The sequence below is a fragment of the Bubalus kerabau genome, chromosome 1 (genome assembly GCF_029407905.1).
Source record: "Bubalus kerabau isolate K-KA32 ecotype Philippines breed swamp buffalo chromosome 1, PCC_UOA_SB_1v2, whole genome shotgun sequence".
NCBI classification, from domain to species: domain Eukaryota; kingdom Metazoa; phylum Chordata; class Mammalia; order Artiodactyla; family Bovidae; genus Bubalus; species Bubalus kerabau.
Genome location: NC_073624.1, coordinates 79580112 through 79605815, shown reverse-complemented (window position 1 = coordinate 79605815; position 25704 = coordinate 79580112). Strand labels below are relative to the sequence as shown.

At 37.9% G+C, this 25704-nt stretch overlaps 1 protein-coding gene across 1 annotated transcript in view; it reads left to right on the top strand.

Annotated features, from left to right (window-relative positions):
• Positions 1-25704, top strand: part of PTPRR (protein tyrosine phosphatase receptor type R) — a 277193-nt gene that overhangs the window by 231068 nt on the left and 20421 nt on the right. Inside the window, exons 9-13 of the mRNA XM_055580529.1 lie at positions 3643-3722; positions 4148-4285; positions 17532-17642; positions 18952-19109; positions 23838-23951. Of these exons, the coding sequence (XP_055436504.1) occupies positions 3643-3722; positions 4148-4285; positions 17532-17642; positions 18952-19109; positions 23838-23951 (601 nt within the window). The remainder of the gene's footprint in view (positions 1-3642; positions 3723-4147; positions 4286-17531; positions 17643-18951; positions 19110-23837; positions 23952-25704) is intronic.

Here is a 25704-nt window from a genome sequence, read left to right as displayed (position 1 = left end):
GGACAAGTCACATCAGTGGTTGGAAAATCATCATAAAAGATGGGAATGAATATGAAAATCTGCTATTTATGGTTTATTTTAGACTGTATGATGGGATAAGTTTGAAACATTACATAAAATAATTTTTAAATGAATAAGCTTTTAAATATTATAATTGTTTTTATTTTTTAACCTACAATAAACTCTTAAGTTTAAAAGCTTCCAGCTTGTGCAAATTAGTGAGACTGCATAATTTGGAGGATGCTTTGCAGTAGAAATATGGATGGCCAAGAACTAATTAAAATGTAGCTTTTTTTTTTTTTCTATGTACAATGTCAGCCTGGCTCTGAATATTCTTAAGTTGCAGATTAAAGTGTTTATGTCAAATTTATATCAAATTATTTTATAATATAAACAAATATTAGTGATGAGAATATCTTTATGTCTTAATTGCAAGAGCAATGGGAAAAAAAACTGATATCAGTGTGAAATTATTTGTACAACAAAGAATTTTTATGTATATTTTGTCCATGCAGTTTATTTATACAACTATAAAACAATATAAATCAAATTTTAAAGTCCTAGTTACTCTGGTCTTCACTTTTTATTTAAAAATGTAAAGTCTAGTAATGTTTCCTACTTACATTATGTTTTCTCTTTTATTTTATTATGTGCCTAAAACAGAGTAGATATGCAAATCAGTGAACCACTCATTAAGGCAACAAGTTGTATGACTCAAGCAGAATGTTGGAGTTAGACTTGATTTCCTATCCCGGCGAAAATATTTACAATTTATGGCAGGCTACTTCATTTTTCTGTGCCAGCCTTTCTTTGACCTTAAAAGGAGTAATAGTCATACTACCCTATAAGGCTGTTGAAAGAATTACATAATCATATGTGGAAAATGGCTTGGAAAGTTCCAACAAATAGTAAACCCTTAGTTAGTTTCTCCTTTCTTTATCTTCCTAGTGAATTCATCATTAATCCCAGAAACAATTCCAGACAATAAGAACACTAACTATGGGAACATTTACAGTTTCAGAAACAGAGTACTGAAGAGCCCTGTTTTCACATAATAACCATCACTGCATTGGCAAAACCACCACTGTCCACAAAAGCTCTCTACGATGAGGGGAATGTTCCCTATCTCCCATGTGTGCTGAGTCCTCAGTCACTTCAGTCTTCTGACTCTTTTGTGGCCCCATGGACTGTAGCCTGCCAGGCTCCTCTGTCCATGGGATTCTCCAGGCAAGAATACTGGAGTGGGTTGCCATTTCCTTCTCCAGGGGATCTTCCTGACCCAGGGATCGAATCTGTGTCTCTTAGGTCTCCTGCATTGGCAGGTGGGTTCCTTAACACTAGCGCCACCTGGCAAGCCTGTGTCTTCCATGAGATAGTCCCTAGCTGCATGTGGCAATAAGCATTTGAAGTAAAGTGAGTGCACCCAAGGAACTGACTTTTGTTAAAAGAGAAAGCAGCTTATTTTTATTTTTTAATATTTATTTAATTTGACTGTGCTGCATCTTTGTTGCGGCATGTGGGATCTTGGGTTGCGACCTGTGAGCGCTTCAGTTGCAGTACGTGGGATCTAGTTCCTTGATCAAGGATAGACCCTGGGCGGCCTGCATTGGGAGCGTGGAGTCTTAGCCACTGGAGCACCAGGGAAGTCCCAAGGAACTGACATTTAAATTTTGCTTTGTTTTAATTAACTTGAATTTACCTACACGTGGCTAGTGGCTACCATATTGGACAAAGCAGGCCTAGATTCTTCTGTCTCTTCCACAACAAACTTGAAGATGATTCCCAATCACCTTGAAGGTGTGACCAGTCCCTGCCCTTCCGTCCATTTCCCACTTCTCCTGAATTCACCCCTGAGAACTATCCTATTCCTCTCATCTCTGCCTTTGTCCATCACTAGCAGTGATAAGCTTTTCCCTTGTCTAATAGCTTCCTCTCTGACTTCCAACCTTAAACACACTTCTTCCTGAAGAGGAAATCTTCAGACCAGTGTGTTGTTTTTCAGTTGCTGTCATGTCCAGCTCTTTGCAGCCCCAAGGACTGTAGCACGCCAGGCTCCTCTGTCATCTGTCTCCTCGAGTTTGCTCAAATTCATGTGCACTGAGTCAGCCCAGTATAACCTTTGACAAAATCTGATATGATTCTAATCAAAATATCAGGATCCAGGTATCATTTTGTCTATTAAGTAGAAGACTTAAGATTGCCAGACGTATTTTAAAGAGATGGAGAAGAGGGCAGACTTGCATGTGCTCTGTACACCAGACCTATGTGTGTGTAATACTTTGTAGAGAGGAAAAAAGAAACAAGAAGGAAAGAAGAAAGAAGAGAGGGAAGGAGGGAGGAAGGAAAAGGGTATAAGGAAGAAGGGAAGGGAAAAAGAATGAAAGGAAGAAAGCAAAGGAAATAAAAAGAGAAGAGCAGGAGAGAGGAGCAAATATGATCAGTGTCCAATGTAACATTGAATTCATGCACTGCATGAATAAAATTATAACAGTAAAGATGAAAACAATAATACATGATGACAGTAATGACAAAATTCTGTTTTTTAATACTTGGCTTTTTATTAGACTAAACTAGCTTTAAAAGGCTTCAATTCATTTTTGTTTTCTCCTACTCCATCATATATTATATTCTTGGTTTTTTTTTTAAGTATTTCAAGATCTCTAAATATTTGGAAATACTGTAAATTACCAATTTTCAACATAAATTTAGTTTAGCTTGACAAGGAACCTGCTTCTAAGCAATTTTGAGATTGAGTTCCCAGTAAATAATATACATCATAGGCATTATAAAAACTGAAGGAAGTGGGCCTCTTTTCAAGTGTGAGTGGTTTAGGCCATTCGTGGAAACTTTTAATAATCAGTGGATACTGAAAAGAAATTGAAGTTTTCTCGTCCCCTTTGCTATGGAAAGAGAAAAATCTAGAAGAAAAGCATTATTTTAACTCTTTCTAATTGAAATTAATTCAATATTAAACCCACTCTGAGCCACATATCAAGTAGAAATCACAAAAGATATAAAAGTTAATTAAAGACAGCCTTTGTTCTCAAGGGGCTCATTGCAATCCATTGAGGGCAAGAAAGAATTGAAGCACTTAAACACAAGATGTTAAATACTAAAATAAAGTTCAAGCAGCCTGAGCAAAGAAGAGAATGCCTAATTCTGCCAGGAAGACAAGGGAGGGCTTCAGGAAGGAAGTATCTCTTGAACTGAGCCCTGAAGAATGAGGACGACTTACCCATGCAGAGACAGCAGGGAAACAATATGTGGAAAAGCACAGAATCTGCAAGAATGTGGAGTAGTTGGGAGATTGCCCTCGGCCCTTGTGACTAGAGTATGTACTCTATGTATACACAGAAAAGTGATGATAGATACATGCGTGCTCAGTCATGTCTGACTCTTTGTAACCCTATGGACTGTACCCTGCCAGGCTCCTCTGTCCATGGGATTCTTCTGGCAAGAATACTGGAGTGGGTTGCCCTTCCCTTCTCCAGGGGATCTTCCCAACCCAGGGGCGGAACCTAGGTCTCCTGCATTGCAGGCAGATTCTTTACCATCTGAGCCACCAGGGACGCCCCATTGACATTCTAAGAAACTTAAAAGAGAAAATCTGGCTAACCTATTCTTTCTTGTTTTCTTCATTAGATCCCCTCAGTAGAGTATGTTTAAGACCAAAAAATGTAACTGATTCTTTGAGCACTTACATCAATGCTAATTATATTAGGGTAAGTAAATAAACCTAAATTTCTTTCTGATAAGCATGTTGATGTACTGTCTGGAATTGTTGGGGTTTTTTTTCACCCCTCAGACTAGATTAATTTTGATTTAACTTGGTTACCAGCAAGTTTTGTTTTGCTCGCTTGGTCATAATCAATGTCGGTAGGTCTTCCTTTCCTGTATGTCTGTGGCCACAGTGCTCCCTCTGAGGTGCTCTGGGGAGGACTGCGCTTGACAACCCTCAGTACCATGTGCTATGCTCGACTTGTTGAGATAATAACCACTAGAATGGTGGTGCTCGAATCAATGAAGCCGTGAAAGTATGTAGCTTTTGGACCTGCAGAATTGTTTTGTTTTGAAGATCTTTCACCTAAACTTTCAGTGCAAGGCATGGACTTCAAAGCCAACATTTTTTCTTTTTTTCTCAAACTAGGGCTACAGTGGCAAAGAGAAAGCATTCATCGCCACACAGGGCCCCATGATCAACACCGTGAATGATTTCTGGCAGATGGTTTGGCAGGAGGACAGTCCCGTGATTGTTATGATCACAAAACTCAAGGAAAAAAATGAGGTATGACCTTTTCCCAAGCGCAGAACATTGTATTTTTTTCTGTTACTCTAGAACAGAGATTGTTTAAGGAAAATTACCATATACTTCCTAACAAATTTAAGATGTTAAGACACCTAAAAGCTAGGTAAGTTTATGCTCCCCCAAAATGGAAATTGGTGTCCTGTGAATGATAGCTTTCTTTCAGTGAAATCAATGTGCTTGGCATACAACATTCACATTTGTATCTATATATCTATGTAAGGAAATGAGGGGCCCTGAATCACCACTCTGATATATAATAGGGAAATAAAAAATTGTTCATTTACATCATGAGCAATTTTTGAGCACCTACTAAGTGACAGATACTATTTTATTTACTTATTTATTTATGGCTGTGCTGGGTCTTCATTGCTGTGCAGGCTTTTCTCTGGTTGTGGAGAGCAGGGGCTACTCTCTAGTTGCGGTTTGTGGGCTTCTCACCATGGACAGAGGAGCCTTGTGGGCTACAATCCATGGGATCACAAAGAGTCGGACAGGACCGAGCGACTAACACACACACACACACACTGTGGTGGCGTCTCTTGTGGTGAAGCAGGGGCTCTAGGGTGCTCAGGCTTCAGTAGTTGCAACTTGCGGGCTCAAGAGCGCAGACTCAATAGTTGTGGTAGACGGGCTTAGTTGCTTCGCAGCCTGTGGGATCTCCCTGGACCAGGGATTGAATCCACATCTCCTACATCGGCAGGTGAGTTCTTTACCACTTAGCCACCAGGAAAGCCCCAGATACTATTTTAGTTGCTGGCAGCTTGTTAGTAAACAAACACAAAGATTCCTGCCCTTGGTAGATTTTACCTTTCTAGTGAGGGGGAGACAGACAAAAAGCAAGAAGCAGAATTTCATAAGAATATAGCATATTAGAAGGGATAGATACTGGTAGGAAAAAACAGTAGAGTGGGATAAGGGGACTGGGTGTCTGAGCTGTAGGGAGCAGTAGGAGAAGAGCAAGCTGCAGTATTATACAGGGGGATATACCTCACTGAGAAAGTGAAATTTGGAGAAAGGTTTGAAGTTAACCAAACCAAACAACTTTCTCAATATTTTCATAAAACAAAATCCAAGAAAGAGACAAAATTAGATCCCATATCCATACTAGTAAACTTTTCTAAGGATCCAGCTTATAGAATATGCTTTCTGTATTTTGCATGATAAAAATAAAACTGTGTAATTCCCAAAGAGTGCTATCCTAGACACTACCTACATTTCATGACATCTTATTGAGATAATTTACAGTCTGATTTTAGCCAGAATTTGTGTTTGTTTTCTGATCAAAATGACTATGCCCGTGTCTCACCCTGACAATAAGAATTTAAGAAAATGGAAATTTCCCTTTAACTCCTTTGGTGAGTTGCAACCACCAACCATAGTATAACCATGCTGCTAATGCAGAAAACTCAGGTACACAAACAGCAACTTAAAGTTCTTTTAAAGTTTTGTTGTTTTCTTCCATTTTTGCTACAATAGACAAAGAATCTTTTTCTGAAATTTATCCTGGGAAAAAAATTATATTTTTGGCTAGTAGATGAATACTGGCCAATACAGTAATGTATACTACATTAGCTATATGCTTACTAAATAAATGCATTTATATGAATCTTATATGAAAGTCTAAAGTGGCATAATAAAATAATCCCTAATATTCTTAGCTATTTCACCCAATATCAACTTGTCAACATAATAAGCCACTGACAAGTCCTGCACAGTTGTTTAATATCTGTGACAATTTACCTTCATGGCAGGAAAAAAAAATTCTTCAAGTTTTAAAGGTATATTCTCTGTGTATTTATACCCATGCATATATACATAGAACTTATGTTAATATGGCAAGCTAGATAATTTGAAAAACCAGTCATACTGAGTGAAATACGATATGGCATGCATAGCAGAGCTTGGGGGAGAAAGTAAATTCTAGTAGTAAAAAACTGAATAAAATTCATAAAACCAGAGAATTACAGGTTATTTGTGTTTTCATGACAATATAAGAACTGGAGACAAAGCCTTGGGCTTGCAGGAGCTAGGACTTAGAACTGAGACCTTCCACGAAGTGAGCACCTGCAAGGGCTATGCCTTCAATGAAAGGGTGAACCACAGAAATAAACCTGCCTACCAAAATAGGATTATAACAGGAAATTAATCTATCAAAGTCTGGCCTTCTCATGGGATCAATAGTAAGGTACTCTTGAGTATTCAGAATTCAAAAACCAGGAAGCACCAAGTGGCAAGTAATTAATATTAAATAGTATTTTTTAATGTATATAAATCATTTATAAACTAGTTTATATTCATTTAATTAAAAAATTAAAAGTAATACTGCATTGGTAAGGCACTTTACAAAAACAAAGTCTTCTGCTATCTGCACAGCAAACACTACACAGAATTTCAGAGGAAAAAGCCCAGCAAATATAAACTCAGAAGTCAAACTTCTGAGAAACACATGTAAATAACCGACGTAAGTAAAAAGCAGAAACAACAAATAGTAGAAATAGACCTACAAGAAATTGAAACAATAGAAACTGTAAATATAGGCTTTTTTATAATTAAACATACAAAATATAAAATTAAAAACTTGACAAAAGAACAATTTACTATCAAAAAAGACTAGGAAGATTTAAAAACAAACCAAAGAGGCCTAGAAATAAATATTATACACATTAAAATGAAAAAACTTCATGAGATAAGTTGATTGGCAAGCTGGACACAGTTGAATAAATAATTACTGGATTAAAAAGCAGAGCTAAGGAAATTACCTAGAAGATCAAAATGACCAAAAATGTGAAATAGAGTTTCAGAGGATAGTATTTAGATGTCCAATATATGTCTAATGGATTTTTTAGAAAAAAAGGGAGAATATAATAAAAGAAGTAATATATGAGGAAATAATGGTTAGGTATTTTCCAAAATTGGTGAAAGACTTGATCTCTCACAGTAAATCCTAGACTGGATAAATAAAATAAATCCACAGCTAGACACATCTGTGGAACTGAAAAACACTGCAGAGATTGTTTTAACAACCAGAATGACTAACAATTGGCTTCTCAGTAGTAACAGCAGAAGCCAAAAATCAGTAGAATAATACCCACAAAGGAATGAGAGGAAATCACAGACACCTTAGAACTCACACAAGATTTGGCGATGCTTCCTAGATCTGAATAGACTGAACTACTCCTGCCCACTTTGGTTGGAATTACCATTTTCTGAATAGATTGTCATGATGTATTTTCTCAAAGAACATTCATACCTTTATTAATTCTATTTCTTTTATTAAAAGTAAAATCATACAAAATTGGCATAGAAAAAGCACTGTGATTTATGCGATTACATAAATATAAGGATGTAAATGTTTTGAAACAAGTTTTTTTCCACTGAAAACATTATTTGTTGCATATTTTTTAAGGATTAATGCTTGGCAAAGCATATATCCCACAAGGATCAGAGAACAGGTTTAGTAACTGTGTAAGATAAATTATGATTTTTGTTGTCCTGAGCATTTCATTCCTCAAATGTTATGATATGTTTGTTTCCTTAGACAAAAAGACAGAGATACACCAATGGTGCTGTAACTTATTCTTGAGTCAGGTTTCATCAGGACAGGACAGAAGAAGCTAAGATTGCTGGTTAATGAGTAAGAATTCGCTAGAAGTTAAATAGGATGTGACATATTTTAAAGGCCAACAGAGATAATATGAATAATTGGCAAATATGCCAAAGCCCTAACAGACAGCTATATTCTTCCCTTCTGTCCCCAAGACCAAAGTTTGTCATTCTAAGAGAACTGCTATATGAGATAAATATGTATTTCAAAGTGACAATGAGTTGGTTAACTGACAATGCTCAGACATCTCCATTCTAAATGTGAATGTGCAAACAGAGCCCATCTTGTTCTTTCCTTTTCAAGTGCATTAAACCTGAAGCTAACCTGTGGGCTTCCCAGGTGGCACCGTTGCTAAAGAACCCACCTGCCAATGCAGGAGATAGACAGGGTTGGATTTCCTGGGTCAGAAGGAGTCCCTGGGTCGAGAAGATCCCTTGGAGAAGGAAATGGCAACCCACTCCAGTATTCTTGCCTGGAGAATCCCATGGACAGAGGAGCCTGGTGGGCTACAGTCCATAGGGTCACAAAGAGTCAGACACAACTGAAGCAACTTAGCATGCAAACCTGTTGGTACCATTCTCAGAATTCTTGTTCTCCATAGGAGAGTCAAGTAGATCTGTTGAAAGCCAGAATTTTTGAAAAAATAATGTCCACATAAAGGATGACTGAGGTTTTTATTTTTCACTTTGGCTGCATAATTCAGAAATGGAAAAGGTATTATTTTTTCTTACCATTTTTAGCCTCTTGCCTTTTTAAGTGTCTGAGATATATATTCTGGAAATATCAAAGTAAATATTGATACATTATGTTACACTTCTGTGTGCAATTTGCTACATGTATTTTCCCATGGCCTGTCATAATTCCAAATATTGCAATAAGGATTTTGACTCTGTTATTATTGATTACTCATTAAATTAAAATGAAAATTCCTTTCCATCCAGATTCTCTAAAGATGTACAAAGAATACTATGGAAGAAACTTTAATGTTTTACAAATCAAAATGATACTGAAAAGTCTGACTCAAAAGAAATAGGCAGTAGCCTTCACACTGCCAGGAAGATGCTGTTTACCAAAAATGTGCCAACTTTCAATTGTGTTAAGCGTCATTGTTTGAAATAGACAAAAATCATTTCCTCCAAAAATATGTGAGGGTGGAGTTATCTTTAGAAATTCCCAGGCTTTGTATTTTCATGAACCTTTCTACTTTCTAATAAATAAATAAAAGAATAATTGCCAGCTCTTATTAAATAATCACAATATTCTCATAGTTACTTTATTAAATAAGAATAGGCAAAAATTTTTAAAATAAAGCTGACAAATCAGTTCTCATCTATGGTGTGAAAAGAGAAGCAATTTTTATTTTTGGTAAGTTTGATTTCTTCATTTACGTAAATCTCATGAAGAAATTCCTCTTGAAAGAAATAAAACATTGAAAACACAGTGTTCAAACTTTTAACATGAACTATTGCTTAACTAGAGAAGACACAGCAGCTAAAACCTGAAAAGCTAGAGTAGGATCAGTCTAAACAGGACAAGAAGCATTTCTATATTTCCAAAGTCCTCAGACTAGCTCAGACTTTCTGCTAAGAAAGAAGTGGCTATGAATGTCGGTCATATTATGTGTACGGTGGAAGATATTTTCCACAGACTGCCATTTGTTGAATGTATATAGTAAGCACAGTTCATATGTTAATTCAGTTCATTTTCACTCTATCTCTACAAAGCAAGATTTACTATACCTATGTTATGGATGAGAAATGAAGGTCAGAGGTTAAATCATTTGCCTATAGTCTCAAAGTTAGTAAGTGATGGAGGCCCAATTTTAGTCCAGGTTTATTTGATTCCAAAGCTCACATACTCATTATGCCCCAACATAATAAATGGGCTAAAGAAGGATGTAAAGTAAAGTAAAGTAAAGTGTTAGTTGCTCAGTCGTGTCTGACTCATTGTGATCCCATGACTGTAGCTCACCAGGCTCTTCTGTCCATGGGATTCTCCAGGCAGGAATACTGGAGTGGGTTGTCATGCCCTTCTCCAAAGGATCTTCCCAAGCCAGGGATCAAATCCAGGTCTCCTACATTGCAGGCAGATACTTTACCATCTGAGCCACGTGGGAAGCTCATAAATAAGGATGCAAGACATTAAAAGACAAAGTACCCATTGTTGGCTTCAAGAAGGAATAAGACACCGAATTATCGTTCACGAAGTCAGAGCATTACTTGGTGATCTGGCCTAACGAAATACTTCTCTCGAGTAGTTAATACTGCCATATTCTGTCTTAATATTTACATCTTTCATCTGAGTTCACCTATGTGACTTAAATACTTAAAAACCCCATTTTGCCCATTGACCTGTTCAGCACTTTGCAAGCAGTTTAATCTTAAAAAGCAAAATAAAGAAATTGTATTTTAAGTATTCCCCAATTTCATTCTCTTCCTTTCTCTAACTGATAAAATTATGGATAAGATTTATTTTAATTACATTTCTTTGTCCAAATAGCTCTTATGGTGCCTTACAGTTTTTCAGCAGGGACCTGCAGAGGAAGTAGGTGCACAAGGAACATAAACCTGGCAAAGCAACAGCACACAGAGGCAGACACGACACCACAGAGCATGCTGAGCAGCTTGGTGTGGCCTGAGCATAGTAGGGAGTGAAGGGAGATGGGCCTGGAATGTTACATTTTGCTGAAGACTACAGAGAATGAAAGAGGGTTCTGTATTCTTTGTATATTCTGCTTTTAACATTATGAGTGTTCTCCGTATCATTAATAACTCATCAAAAACATGATTTTTAAATGACTGCTAGAATTTCACTGTATGGTTGCTAAAATGTATGTAATCATTTCCTTATATTGGAAATAGATAAAGTCATTTCCAATCTTTTTATCCACATCTTTCATTATTAATTTATAATTTTAGATGTGAAATGACCTAAGTGATAAGAACTTTTGAAAAAATATATTCCCAATGTTAGAAATATATCTAACTGTGCCATCATCTTTGGGCTTCCCTGTAGCTCAGGTGGTAAAGAATAGGCCTGCAATGAGGAGACCCAGGTTTGATCCCTGGATTGGGAAGATCCCCTGGAGAAGGAAATGGCAACCCACTGCAGTGTTCTTGCCTGGAGAATCCCATGGACAGAGGAGCCTGGCGGGCTAAGTTCCATAGGGTCGCAAGGAGTCGGACACGACTAAAGTGACTAAGCACTCCAATATTTTTGCTTGGAGAATTCCAGGGACAGACACTACACTATCACCATTACCTTTAGCATCTAGAATTCCCCACTAACCTTGATGACTTTCAGTACTTCGTTCTTCTTTATCAAACATCCAGTAGTGTGTGTGTATTCATTCAACAGATGTTTATCAACTATCACCCATCAAGCACCAGTGTAGGCACATGGATTATATCTTTATGGACAAAATAGTCAAAGATCCCTCCTTTCATGGAGCTACAATCTAAAAGAGTAGACATGGTAAACAAGAAACAAAAATTTAAAATATTAGATATAGGTACAGTGTCAGGTCTTATGAGGAGTGGAGAAAACATATGGTAGAGTAAGAGAGATGGAAGACAGTTTACACCGAGATCAGGAGAGCATTTTAAAATTTATATATGGCAGCCTATAAGAATCTTATGAATTTATAGAAGTAATGACTTAAGTCAAATCACAGCTACTGTAGATGACTTTATTTAATTAAATACATCCAAAACAAGTGTTTCTTTACAATATAAATATTAATCAAGTATATCCCATGTTTACCTTAAGTTTCATTATGAAATCTGATGGGTATTCAGGTGGAAATGATTGATTTGTAAGTAAATTATAGTTAAAAATAAAGTAGATCTTTTTAAGCTGTACATTTAAAGAGAAAATAAATTTTCCTGATAAAACACTTGTAATTAAATTTAATTATACTATGTTATATTCTAAATCCATAAAATAAAAGTACATCTTCTCAACTATTTAAAATTAGCTAAAAAAATTAGAGTTAGATAATCTAGAAAGTTCATCAAATATACCTAGAAAGTGTAGAAACTGGGCTGTTTGATCTTCCAAATAACTAATGTTTATTGAACACTAACAGTGTGCTTAGAAATTAATTTTTACAATAAGCTTATTTGTAAAACTCAATGAAAGACACTGAGGTCCAGGGCAGTTAAGCAACCTGCCCAGGCTAAACAGCCAGCAATCTGACTCCCAACTCCTCCTTCTCACCTCTCTACATACCCTCCTCAAGTCTTCTTCCTAGTTAAGGTGGGAAGGGAGAAAGTTCTAGTCCAAGCAGTGATTGCAGCCAGAGAGCAGTATCTGGGATTGCTTACAGTCCTGGTTTAAAATCTCTAACCATTCTAAGGAAAGAGGAGAAGGATAAAGCATTTTGACTTAGTTTAAAGAAAAAGCGTAAGGTCTGTTCATTCAAAGTAGTGGACAATTTGAAAGTGTGGATTGGAACTGTGATGCGGGAGTCATGCTCAAGTTAGAAGTGTAGGGTGGACAAGAGGATTCACTCTTTGTACCAAGCATGGAAATAAATGAGCAAACAAAGTCCCATAGTCAGAGTGTCTGTCAACAAGGTCAGGGAGGGTTATGTTGAAGGACAGTGGAGACCCATTAACCGGTATTCAGCTGTTCTGGACGATCAGAATTAGATATTTGGTTTCTAGGGAAGCAGCCTGACCCAGCACTGCCCAGCACTGCCCAGCAGCCTCAGCTCATTTCCTGAATGACCGGGGGCTGGATGGTTATGCTGCACAAGCAATTAAGAGTGGCCAGGAATTCTGAGGCTGACAGTCCCTAAGAAATATTACTCACCTGTTCTTTCAAACATGCTTACATTCCAGGTATAATTCGGCACCCTAATTTGTAATTCAGCTGTTCTCCATTCAATTGCTGTAACTTGGTTTATTTCTAACTATAGTTAGAAGCCCTCTTATTTGACACATATAATCCAAGAACGTCAGAGTGGAGACTCAAACACAGCAAAAAGCTCTTTTGTTTTGTCTTAAAACAGGTACAGTTGTTCCTATTCAGATTTGTTCATTATTTTATTATGGGACAGTCTTTTGTTATTTTTAATATTGGTTCCAGGTCATGTAGTTTGTGTAATTCCTGCCTTTTATATATCATTAAAATGTCCCATTTCAGTTTCTTTAAAATGAGAGAACATAGTAAAGTTTATAAAACCATATGAATGCAGAATTTTGTCTGTATTTCCAAACTTTGCCCTTTTCTAAGTCTCACCTGTACCTGATTTGCATGCAGTTTTCTTTACTGATCCACTTCCCCCCACTCCCATGAAAACCTAATTAACTCACACAATTATTTCATGGAACAATTCTTTTTTTCTTCTTACCCTCATGTTTCATGAATTTATGTGACGTTTCATTAAATGAATGCAGCTGTCCTTAAAAGGTTTGGATACAAATACCACTTACTAACATACAGCTCAGCAGACAGTGACAGAAGTACTGGACTTAGTAAGAGAGTGGATGGAGGGCATTCAGTGTTCCGTTGAGTATTAGTGTATTTCACAGAGGGAAGGGAGAGTATTGGTTAATGGTATAGAAAAGAGTTGGTTATTGGAGCAGAAATCCAAACACCAAAGCTTGGATTTATAAAGTGATATTTGCTCAAAGGGTCTTGGTTCCAAGAGCATGTTCTCAGAGACCCCTACCAAAACACCTGAGCTTCAGTATTCTCAGCTGTAAAATTATAAAAAAAATAATAACAATAACAATATCTACTCTCTGTTCTACTTAAGACAAATGATCATGGAAGGGATTCAATGATATATTTTGGTAAAGATGCTTTTAATATCAAATTGCTGCATCTATGTTAGTAATATTAGGTGGAATACTAAGAATTAGAGTAAAAAAAACCATAATAATTTTAGACAATCTGATCCATTCTCTTTTACGCAAATATAACCCAACTGCAACTAAGTATCTCTTTGTTTATTTAGAGCCATTTCCTTTGTGATGATACATCTTTAGCTCATAAAGCAAAAATTTCTTTGATTTTAAATGCATAGAATTTAAAAAGAAAGTAACTTAAAAATAGATTTTCTTTTCAGGCAACTAATATACTAGCTAGACTTGCTTCCTCTTTATACACAAATAACCCTAATGTGGTGAGAGTGAGAGGGATGATCAAAGAAAAAAAAATAGATTATAAAAATATGGGTTTGCATTGCTTTGCACTGCATTCTACTTTTGCTGTAAACCACTGATGATGAAAAATTGGTTGATGTCCAGGATCTTTACAGTCAAGGTTCACTAATTACTTGTTTATACAAGAGACACATAACCTTCTGGAAACCTCTTTGTCCTCCAAATTATGAATTCTTGGAATTAATAGATAATTTTACTGAAAGAACTGGCCCAGCTAACAGAATAGTGATGATTTGGGGTTATATTCTGCTACATAGCGTGCTATTTCGAATTACACACAATTAGTGTGATGTCACAATATTATCTTTAAGAGAGCACTTTCCTTCCTTGCATTTTTCTTTTTCATATCATTGTTAACGCCACAATGAAAAAACCGTAAAAAGCTACTCACAAAAATAATTCAAATGTGAACTGATGCCCTTAGAAACAACCACATTTGCAGCTCTCGCTCACTTCATATTCAAAAGCACCCACACTTATCTGGTCTCTTTTTCTACATCCTCCTTAAAGAGGGGAAAAATGTATTCAGTGTGTAAAAATAAGCTATTGTATCTCAGAAAGGAGATGGGATGCTAATTAAGGGTTGTTTGAATGAACAAGTCACATTACATTGTCTACTGGGAGCCGGCTGCCAATTGCATTTTTGGTAAAGAGTCAAGAAAAACATTCGAGAGGGCCCCGGCAAGCTCAGGAGAGAAGCAAGCAGTGCTTTCATTTATCAAGTAGGTGCACAAGCCTGGATTGTATTGTTAAGAGTCAGGGTGCAAGCTGAGAACTCCTGCCTGGCAGTTTTTCTTACCAGTTTCAAGAGCCACCTTCTCACTGAGGGGCCTGCTACTCAGGCCAGATCCTGGACAATGGGGCATATATGCCTGACTGCTGGGCCACTGAATGCCTCTTTCTTTGTTCAATACCTTTTGCAAGATTCTTTGTCACTCTTCTTGGATTCATCCAGGAGGCATGGGTTTTAAGTCACACAATAGCTCGGGTCTTGCAGCGAAATAATTGATGCTCCATTGAAAGCAACCAGGCAATTTGGTTAGTATGATTATCTTTAACAAATCGGGGAAATTTCAGACATTTGGCAATTCATAAATGAGGAGGGAAAGAAATTGCTTTATTTTTTAAAGATTGCTATTTTTAAAAAAAAATTTATTAAAATATAGTTGATTTACAGTGCTGTGTTAGTTTCAGGTGTACAGTAAGGTGATTCAGTTATACAGATATATGTATGATTCTTTTTTAGATTCTTTTCCATTAGAAGGTATTACAAGATTTTGAGTATAATTCCCTGTGCTGACGGTTTCTCTTTTTTTAAATGTTAATGTTATATTAGCCAGACTAAGCCTGATAACCTGATTGCTTGATAGTCTTGGGGGTGGGATGACATGGAAATAGAGGTGAAAATGATTTACTTTGTTTGGAAAAGGACCAGAATGTAGAGTAGGCAAATGTGTTTTTATTGTAGTGGATGAAAAACAGTGATTCCACTAGATGAAGTGACTTCCTTGTGGCTCTGTCACATAGAGCATTTGGTGCTTAGCATGATAGAGCCCCAGAGGTGTGTTTCTGATATGTTACATGTCTTTTCCTTTAGTTCTGTAATTCTGTAATTTTTTTGCTGTTGCTCTTTTAAATCTATAAGAACTTAACTATTTTTAAGTGTGGTCATATGCCTTTGACATAGACATAAAGAAACAAGCTTCCTGAGGACTGAAAGGTCCCTAACCGAAGGCAATAAGTGAAAGAATTTCTTTATCAATATGCATGTGTGTTTGAAAGAAAATGATGAATTCTATTTAAACAATATTTCTAAAATTAAATTACTTCCCTGGGCACTGAAGATAAAGCATTAACTTTCACACTTTTATTCTTAGACATTAAAATATGTGGTAAAAAAGTAGTAGTTCTTTTGTGGTTGTTTAAAAGGCAAAAGAATAAATAATATGAATTTATATGTATGTTTGAAACTCATTTTGTGATGATATCATAAAAATAATATATTTGATGCATGATCTAATGCATATTTAAGTAATGATCTAATCACTTTAGATCAAAAACCCATCCCATAATCCAGTATTGTAAAATATAATAACAATAATAATATCAAGTTTTGAATGCTTACTGTATGCTTAGCTTTGTCTTAAGTGCTTTCCATGTATTAAATCTTGAGGAAGCTGAGGCCAGAGGGAGTTTATGTTCCCTGTTTATGGACTCATAGATAAATGGTAGCACCAAAATTTGGTCCCAGGCTCTTTGACTCCAAAGCTTGCACCTTATCCATCATATTATGTTTTCTTGTTGCAATATAATTGTTATTACTTCTATTAAACCCTTCAAAGAGGATCCTTCATAAAAATTTTAAAAATAATTTTGCTACACATTTATTTCAATGGATCTTGTAGATGAAAAGGCAATTGGTCCTGGCAAATACAATACCACAGATATATTAATGGCCATTATGTCTACTTTACGTACAGGGGAGACTGCATTCTGTGGCATCTAACACATTACAGATACTCTTACTAGAGACTTTAGTTTGATGAAGCAGGAAATGTGTGAAAAAGTGAAAGTGTTAGTCACTCAGCTGTGTCCCACTCGTTGCGACCCCATGGACTGTAGCCAACCAGGCTCCTCTGTCCATGGAATTCTCCAGGTAAGAATACTGGAGTGGGTAGCCATTCCCTTCTCCAGGGGATCTTCTCGATCCAGGGATTGAACCCTTGTCTTCTGCACCGCAGGCAGATTCTTTACCGTCTGAGCCACCAGGGAAACCCCAAGGAAATGTGACTTGCCTCAATCATAGGGGAGAACATTTTATTTTCACCTTGTTCATCTCATGATAAACTCTAATATTTGGATCTCCTAATTCTTAATTCAGTTCTGAATTAGCCCTTAATTTCTCTGTGGGGATTTGAGAAATTTTGCCTGAATTATTTTTTTGTATGGGATTAACAGCAATAGTACTGGTTAAAAAAAAAAACAAACTTGATTGAGGTATAATTTATACTATACATACTATGGGCTTCCCAGGTGGCACTAGTGGTAAACAAACGAACGAACGAACCTTCCTGCCAATGAAGGAGACGGAAGAAACGTGGGTTCTATCCCTGGGTCGGGAATATCCCCTGGAGGAGGAAATGGCAACCCACTTCAGTATTCTTGCCTGGAAAATCCCATGGGCAGAGGAGCCTGGTGGGTTACAAAGAGTTGGGCTGCATAGAGTTGAACACAACTGCGTGCCACATGCATATATATATATACTATAAAGTTTATCCATTTAAAATGTATAGTTCGGTGGTTTTAGGTCATTTACAGAATGTTTAAAATTGATACTTGATTTATTTTATTTAACTAAATAGAAACTTTTGAGATGCTTGAAAGAAAAGTGCTTCCAGGCCAATGAAAACCGTTAATATTTGCCGTGTTCTTCTTTCCCCTCCTCCAGAAATGTGTGCTTTATTGGCCAGAAAAGAGAGGAATATATGGAAAAGTTGAGGTTCTGGTTATCAGTGTAAATGAATGCGATAACTATACTGTTCGAAACCTTGTCTTAAAGGTAAGAATATGGAGCTGTAGCTGTCTACAAAGTGGAAGGTGTTAGAGGATTGCATTTTTATTTTGAACTTTTTTGTCCTAAGAACTGCAGATTCAAGTTAAACAAGTTAAATAATGTCAAGATCAAGAAGAAATTCTAATCACTCCCTTATGTATTTTGTTGTCAGCTACTATCACTCTGTGGAATAATTAATTTAAGTAGACATTAAAGAAATCCACTAAGTAGGGTGCTATGGTCTTCTAATTTGCATATATATAACACCTCTGATTTAACCTTTTGAATACCTTTAACTAAAGGACTAAAGGCTTGTGCTGGAGATGTTACCATGATTTCTTTTTTTAATGTCACTTTGTCTCAGCAGATTTAAGTAAGGCCTGGAAACTGTGAAAGGGAAAATCTGCACTCGTGGGTGGTTGTGGGAGGCAAGAAAAGCCTGAAGTGTTGTTGAGATCTTCCAAAACTTGGAGTTACAGTCATTTATAGGGACTTTCCCAGACCAGATTATGTCATAGAAAATTTATCTTATTTAAGTTTTGGACAGCAAATGCTGAGGGATGTTGCCATGGTATTGTTGCTATTGTTTTTACTTCTAGAGAGCAAGCATCCCAAAGATTCCAGTCCTATCTAGAACCCCACTGCTGGGACAGAATCATCACAAAGAAGAAAGTTGAGACAGAGCTGCACTGATGGGTTTTAATGGGAAATTCATGATAGGAAGGCACTTAGAGAAACCTGTTCTTCAACATGTATTCTCTAGTGCCTAGTCTACGCCAGGCCCCAACCTGGTTTTGAAATGATGTGCATGGACCCTCCCTTGTCACTCCTTTACTACAGGGATTCCTCACTACTGTTAAAAACTGGTATTTAGGGTGAGTGTAGAATCATTAGAGTGGGTATAAAATTAAGCATTCTTATACTGGTCAATATGTTTATAATAATCTGTCTGGAGCATTCAAAGAACAGGAAACACACTATATCCCAATTCTTGGCCATTTATTCATCTACCATTATGTTCATGATCATAAATTACAAACATATCTAGCATATATATGTTTTCTATATTAAATATATATCATGTATATATTTCTCATTTAATTGAAGCAAGACTGTCAGATTTTGACATCAGCATATTTACAGTAAATTTTTCTCAGGTTGAAAGAATATTCTTCATAAGTCTCCTAGATTTTATGGCCACCTAGAAGTGAGGAGCAAGCAAGATGGCAGTGATAGAAAGTGTTTAGTATTGTGGTTTGGATGCCTTTTAGTTCCACAAGTAAATGAAGCGCTTGGTGGCTATTTCTATTTTCAGCAAGGAAGTCACACCCAACGTGTGAAACATTACTGGTACACCTCATGGCCCGATCACAAGACTCCAGACAGTGCCCAGCCCCTTCTGCAGCTCATGCTGGATGTGGAAGAAGACAGACTTGCCTCCGCGGGCCGAGGGCCTGTGGTGGTCCACTGCAGGTAAGGGATGAGCCGTCCTTTCTGCCTCAGCAACGGTCTATTCTTTGTAAAGTCATACAGCAGGTGGCAGTTGGGTTTGACTTCCTGGTTCTGACTTTGCTGGCAAATTGAATAGATACTGAAACTAATTAGCCTCCCCCTTGATTCTTGACCACAGTGATACTTGTCAGAAATGAAGTGCATGATTAGCATATTTTTAGCCGTGGTACAGTGGAGAAAATTTCACTTATGAATCACTCAGGGAACAGGAGACTTATTCATTCAGTCCTCGACCTTGAAATGTAGGTGGATTCATTTAGTCTCATTAGGCTCATGTGTGCTAGGAAGAACATATGATTTTTTAAATTATCAACAGCTTTTTTCTTGTTTTGAGATGCCCCTGAACTTTTCTAGGATTGTATCTTGATAACATTTATTATTATTATGTCGAATTTGGTGAAAACCAGTCAACTGTTCTAAAAGTTCCTTCATGAAAAACAGATGGAAATAAATTTATGAAATGTTAGATGGCAAGTGGTAATTCACCAAGAGGAAAACAAAGTGTTGTTACCAGAACATGGGGTTCTGGAGGCTGGACTGACAAGAGGCACCGATGTTTAGTGGTTCCCTTGACTCGTGTCCAGTTTAAAGATCTTATCCTTTAACTTGTACCTCTTCCCTCTGTTTTCCTGCTAGTGTGCCCAAAGCAAAGTACAAATTTTAAAGTTATTTATATAACTGGTCATTTATTCTCCATACTTTCTCAAAAAAATTTTGCATTACTTTATTGATCCCCTTATGTCTTATAAGATAGACTTTGGTGATATTTTTAGTAAACAAAGTATATTACTTTAAATTATGATTTTAGCCTTCTTTTGAACCTTTGTGGTTTAATTAAGAGTAAAATTTACTGTATGTCTATTTGCCCAACGTGTCATTATCTAGTTTCTAACTTTAGGCCTTATCCTAAACTTAACTTACTTTAGAGCTGGAACTGTCCCCCACCCAAAATCATAAAACAGTCAGGATATCTAAAATGAACTAACCATTTCCCCTCTAAAACCAGCTCCCCTTCTGATTGCTATTTCTAAGAATGAGACCGTCTTTTTTCCAGCCACTCAACATCAAATGTTGACAGTTATCTTTGGCCCTTTTCTCAATTCCAGCCTCAGTATCTAATCAGTCACCAGATTGGCTTTCCCTTCAAAGCTTCTCCCATAATCATCACTTCCTGCCCAACCACCCAAGTTCAGGCCCTTATGACCTCATCCATGTATTTTAGAAGTCAGCTAATTGCACATACACACCCCACTTCCCCATGCTCCACCCCCCCTACAGTCTATTCTGTGCACTCCTCGTGGATGATGTGCCTAAAACCCTCTTTCATCACACGGAGTCTCTGCTCAAAGCTTCACAGAGGCTTCCCATTGCCTAGAGCAAAATTTCTTAATCTTGGATTTGTGGATTAGCTACAGGGGCCAGTGAACTTGAAATGACTTGAACAGATTTGAGTACATTAACTGAATTTTCTGGGGAGTGAAAACTCATTGTTTTTAACATATTCTCAAAAAAAAAAAAAAAAAAAAAGAGTACCATTTTTTTAGAGGATGAAGTCCAAAGTTCTTAGCTTTCCATAATCCTTTATAGACCCCACTGTACCAACCTACATAGCATAGGTTGAAAAGCAGAGACATTACTTTGCCAACAAAGGTCCATCTAGTCAAGGCTATGGTTTTTCCTGTGGTCATGTATGGATGTGAGAGTTGGACTGTGAAGAAAGCTGAGCGCTGAAGAATTGATGCTTTTGAACTGCGGTGTTGGAGAAGACTCTTGAGAGTCCCTTGGACTGCAAGGAGATCCAACCAGTCCATTCTGAAGGAGATCAGCCCTGGATGTTCTTTGGAACGAATGATGCTAAAGCTGAAACTCCAGTACTTTGGCCACCTCATGCGAAGAGTTAACTCATTGGAAAAGACTCTGATGCTGGGAGGGATTGGGAGCAGGAGGAAAAGGGGACAGCAGAGGATGAGATGGCTGGATGGCATCACTAACTCAATGGACGTGAGTTTGAGTGAACTCCGGGAGATGGTGATGGGCAGGGAGGCCTGGTGTGCTGCAATTCTTGGGGTCACAGAGAGTCGGACACAACTGAGCAACTGAACTGAACTGAACTGTACCTTCCCAGCCTTCTTTCCCACTATTCCTCTAATGTAACTTTCTCTTTCTAGCCAAACTAGTCTACTCATTGTCACACATCTTATTTTCTGTTCTGCTGCAAAATTTTCCCTATACCAGTCTCACCTATGGAACATTCTCTCACATTGATGATAACCAAAATGCGTGCCATTCACAAGGTATAGTTCAAGTACTATCTCTTTACTGACACAAACTCTCTATAGACACTTACACTAAAAGGGATGCATTCCCCTTCTGAATTCCTCTGCACTCATATTCAACAGGAAACAAGTGCCAAGTCCGAGAAATAAGGGCTATTTGAGTGCTGCTGTTGTTGTTGTTCAGTTGCTAAGTTGTGTCCAACTCTTTATGACCCCCATGGACTGTAGCCTGCCATGCTCCTCTGTAATGAGATTTCCCCGGCAAGAACACTGGCATGGGTTGCCATTTCCTTCTCCAGGCCATCTCCCCAACCCAGGAAACAAACCCACATCTCCTGCATTGCCAGGAGGATTCTTTATCACTGAGTCATCAGGGAAGCCCATATTTGAGTGCTGAAAGGGGAGCTATTCACTCAAACTATGAGATTTGAAGAAAGTCTCTAAACTGGAATAATGCTGAACAGGATCTTGAAAAAAGGACCAATGTTTGTGGTTTTAAAAGGTGGTAGGGTGGGCATTTCTGACTGGAGAAATATCATTAACTCAAAAAGGAAAATTCAAAAAGAAAAGGGTTTTATTTATTTATTTATTTATTTTGCAAAGATTCAAATGAAAACAATGGCACAAAGGGTACAAGGTCAACAGCAGAAAGACAAAAAGCTTGAAAGTTCATGCAGTCATACTACGTAAGGCGTGAATACCATGGAAGCATGCTTAGACATTGTACTGTGACCATCTGCAGTTATTGCTGGTGCTCGTGTATGTTCAGTCATGTCCAACTCACTGTGACCCTTTGGGCTATAGCCCACCAGACTCCACTGTCCGTGGAATTTTCCAGGCAAGAATACCGGAGTGGATTGCCATTTCCTGCTCCAGAGGATCTTCCTGACCCAGGGATCGAAACTGTGTCTCCTGCATCACCTGCATTGGCAGGTGGATTCTTTACCACCGAGCCACCTGGGAAACTCCTACAGTTTTTGAGTATTGAGTAATATGATCAGGTTCCTATTTCAGAAAGATGAACCTAGCAACTGTGTATATCATGAATTAGCCCAGGAAGAGCCTTGAGCCTGGGAAACCATGATGAGATCATCGTTAATCATGAAGTAAGATTTCAAAAACGTGAGCACAGTTTATAGAAAGAAAAGCATGGATCCCAAAAGCTCAGTGGAGGTGGAAAACATAAGAATTGGTAACAGACTGGATGTGGGAAGTGAGAGAGGGGGAGATGTTGAAGACGGCTCCAAGATTTCTAGGCTGGAAAACTTGTGGCTGCTTGGTAATGCCATTGAGGAAAAAGATAATTAATTCTGTTTTAGATACATTGAATTTAGAGACACTGAACTGCAGCAAGTGTAAAATAGCAACAGCAGAAGTGCCAGCTAGGAGGTGGAATGCTAATCTAGAGTTCAGGAGGAACTTGGGGAACTTAAGTGTAGATTTGGGAGAAATTTACATAAAGATGGTTGAAATTGCTGAAAGAGAAAGAGACAGACAGAGAAAGTTTGTAAAGTTGATAACTTGCCATCTAAAGAGATTCACGAGTAAACCTTCCATGACAGGTAATATTTCTGTTCAGCTGTTACCTTGATTAAAAAAAAAAAAAAAGACTTGGAAATATGTGCCTTTAGCCGCAGCCTCTCTCCTAAACTGAACTGAATCTTCAGCTATTCACTAACATCTTTCACGTCAGTATGTGTATGTGCTCATTGCTCAGTCTTTTCCAACTCTTTGTGACCCCATGGACTATAGCTCACCAGCCTCTTCTGTGGAATTGGCCAGGCAAGAATACTGGTGTGGGTTGCCATTCTCTTCTCCAGGGGATCTTCCTGACCTAGGGATTGAACCCAGGTCTCCTGCATTGCAGGCAGATTCTTTACCCTCTGAGGCACCAGGGAAGCCCCAGCCACATTATTATATCCAGGACCAAAGCCCCCACTCTCTTCCTCAAATCAGACCTCATTCCGGAACTCCCACTGCATCTCCATGACACTGCCATTCTTCCAGTCCTCCAGGCGAGTCACCTTTGACTTTTTGCTTTTCTCACTGTTCAGCTCCACTCCTCCATGCTCACTTTTGTGAGGTATGTAGGTCTTTTCCCTCCTTTCTACTGCCCATACCTTACTGAATTTCAGGCCCTAATTCTTCTTTGTAGAACAGCTGGTACCTTTTCCACTATTCTTTCCACCCACCACCTCCCTCCATCCCATTCATCCTACTTCTTAGACCTAAAAGGAAGAATGCTGATGCAGCACTTAGCAGAGGGCCAGGTTTGTACACTCAGTACACGAGAGCTGCTACTCTTATCATAATTATTATTATTGATCCTAATGGTTGTTTTCAATGTTAAAGGAATATATTTTATCTCTGCTATTTTCCCTGCACCTTTTAATTCACTGTCTGTTCTTTTCAGTGCAGGGATAGGCAGGACGGGGTGTTTTATTGCTACATCCATTGGCTGTCGACAGTTGAGAGAAGAAGGAGTTGTGGACACTCTGGGCATCGTCTGCCAGCTGCGTGTGGACAGGTGAGTGTTGGTGGGATGTAACAAGAGACACTTCAGAGCAGCAGCAGCATCACAACCTGATTTAATCACACGCCTAACTCTATAAAGATTTGTGTAAAATGCTTAAGAATGTACATTATATTAAAAAGTCATCAAAGAAAGTGTTATTTGCAACACTGACCCTCAGGAACCCAAAACCAAGAGCTTGTGCTTAACCCTCCTTGTCTCTGATGCAGGTTGTTTATAGTGGTAGCTCTTAGACTTCCACCTCTGTTCCTTCACAGGGACTTTGTATTTTCATTTGAATTCACTGAGTCCTTCACTTTAGGATCTTGCTCCTTTAGAGTGAGGCGTATGCCATACTACCAAGAGTCATCTTTTTTCTCCACTCATCCTTTTTGAATTGTGAAAAATGCATATGACAAAATTTACCATCTTAACCATTTTTAATAGTACAATTCAGAGTGTTAAGTATATTCATATTCTTGTGCAAGCAGTCTCCGAAATCTTTTCATCTTGCAAAGCTCTGTGCCATTTTCTTGGCAACCACCATTCACCTTCTGACTCTTTGAATTTGACTACTCTAGGGGCCTCATATAAGTGGACTCATACTGTTTCTGTGTGTTTGTTACTGGCTTATTTCACTTAGGATGGTATCTCCAAGATTCATCCATATTGTAGCATGTGTCATAATTTCCTTCCTTTTTAAGGCTGAATAATATTCCACTGTATGTATATACCATATTTTCTTTATCCAGCTATCTGTTCATGGACTCTTAAGTTGCTGCCACCTTTTGGCTGCTGTGAATAATGCTGCTTGAACATGGGTGTACAAATAGCTACTTGAGACTCTTTAAGGTATATACTCAGAAATGAGATGGCTAGAGCATACGGTAATATTTTTAATTTTTCAAGGAATGCCACACTGGTTTCCATAGGAGCTGCACCATTTACATTCCCATCAACAGTATACAGGGATTCCAACTTGTGTGTTTGTTGTTTTGTAGTAGTAGTCTTCCTAATGGGTGTGTGGTGAAAGAGTCATTTTCAGGTATAGGTGATTTGATAACTTTTGTGATGGTCTCTGTTTATGCACTGAAAACAGAGCAAACAAGCAATTTCTTTTCTTGCTCGCTGCAAAACTAAACCTGGGGAAATGAATAGTTGAGGGAATGACAGGTGAGTGACCGAGAAAGTGAACAGATGCTCACTGAAAACAGGCACAGAGAGGAAGATGCTTGCAATCACATGAGCAGAGGACCTGCCTGCTCTGGAGTTCACTGTGCTGTTGTGGGAGAAGAGTTGTCCCCAGAGCTCAGCTGTGGGTTCTCTTCATTCATACGGCAAGTGTGTATCAACCACCTTTTAACTGCAAGGCATTGTTCTGGATGCTGCAAGTACTGAAACAACATGAGTGAGGCGCTGCTCTCCTAGAGTTTACATGCTAACAGTGAGAGAGAAGAGATAATAAACAGCAAAGAAATAAACAGGATAATTTCAGACAGATAAATGCTGTGAGGTAATAAAACACGATAGTCACAGAAGCTGAGCCTCCTGGAATTTAGCCCTATGACCTAGAGTTTCCTAAAAGTGAGACCACAAAAGTCACATTTTAAGAGTCACGCAATAAATATTTATTGAGCTGCTACTCTGTACTAGGTCCTGCAATTTCAATACAGACGAAAGAATTATTCTGAAAATTCAATGAGAAGATAGATATAAAGGCACATAGGAAGCCTTCTGATAAATATTCACTTTGTTACTGTCATCTTCA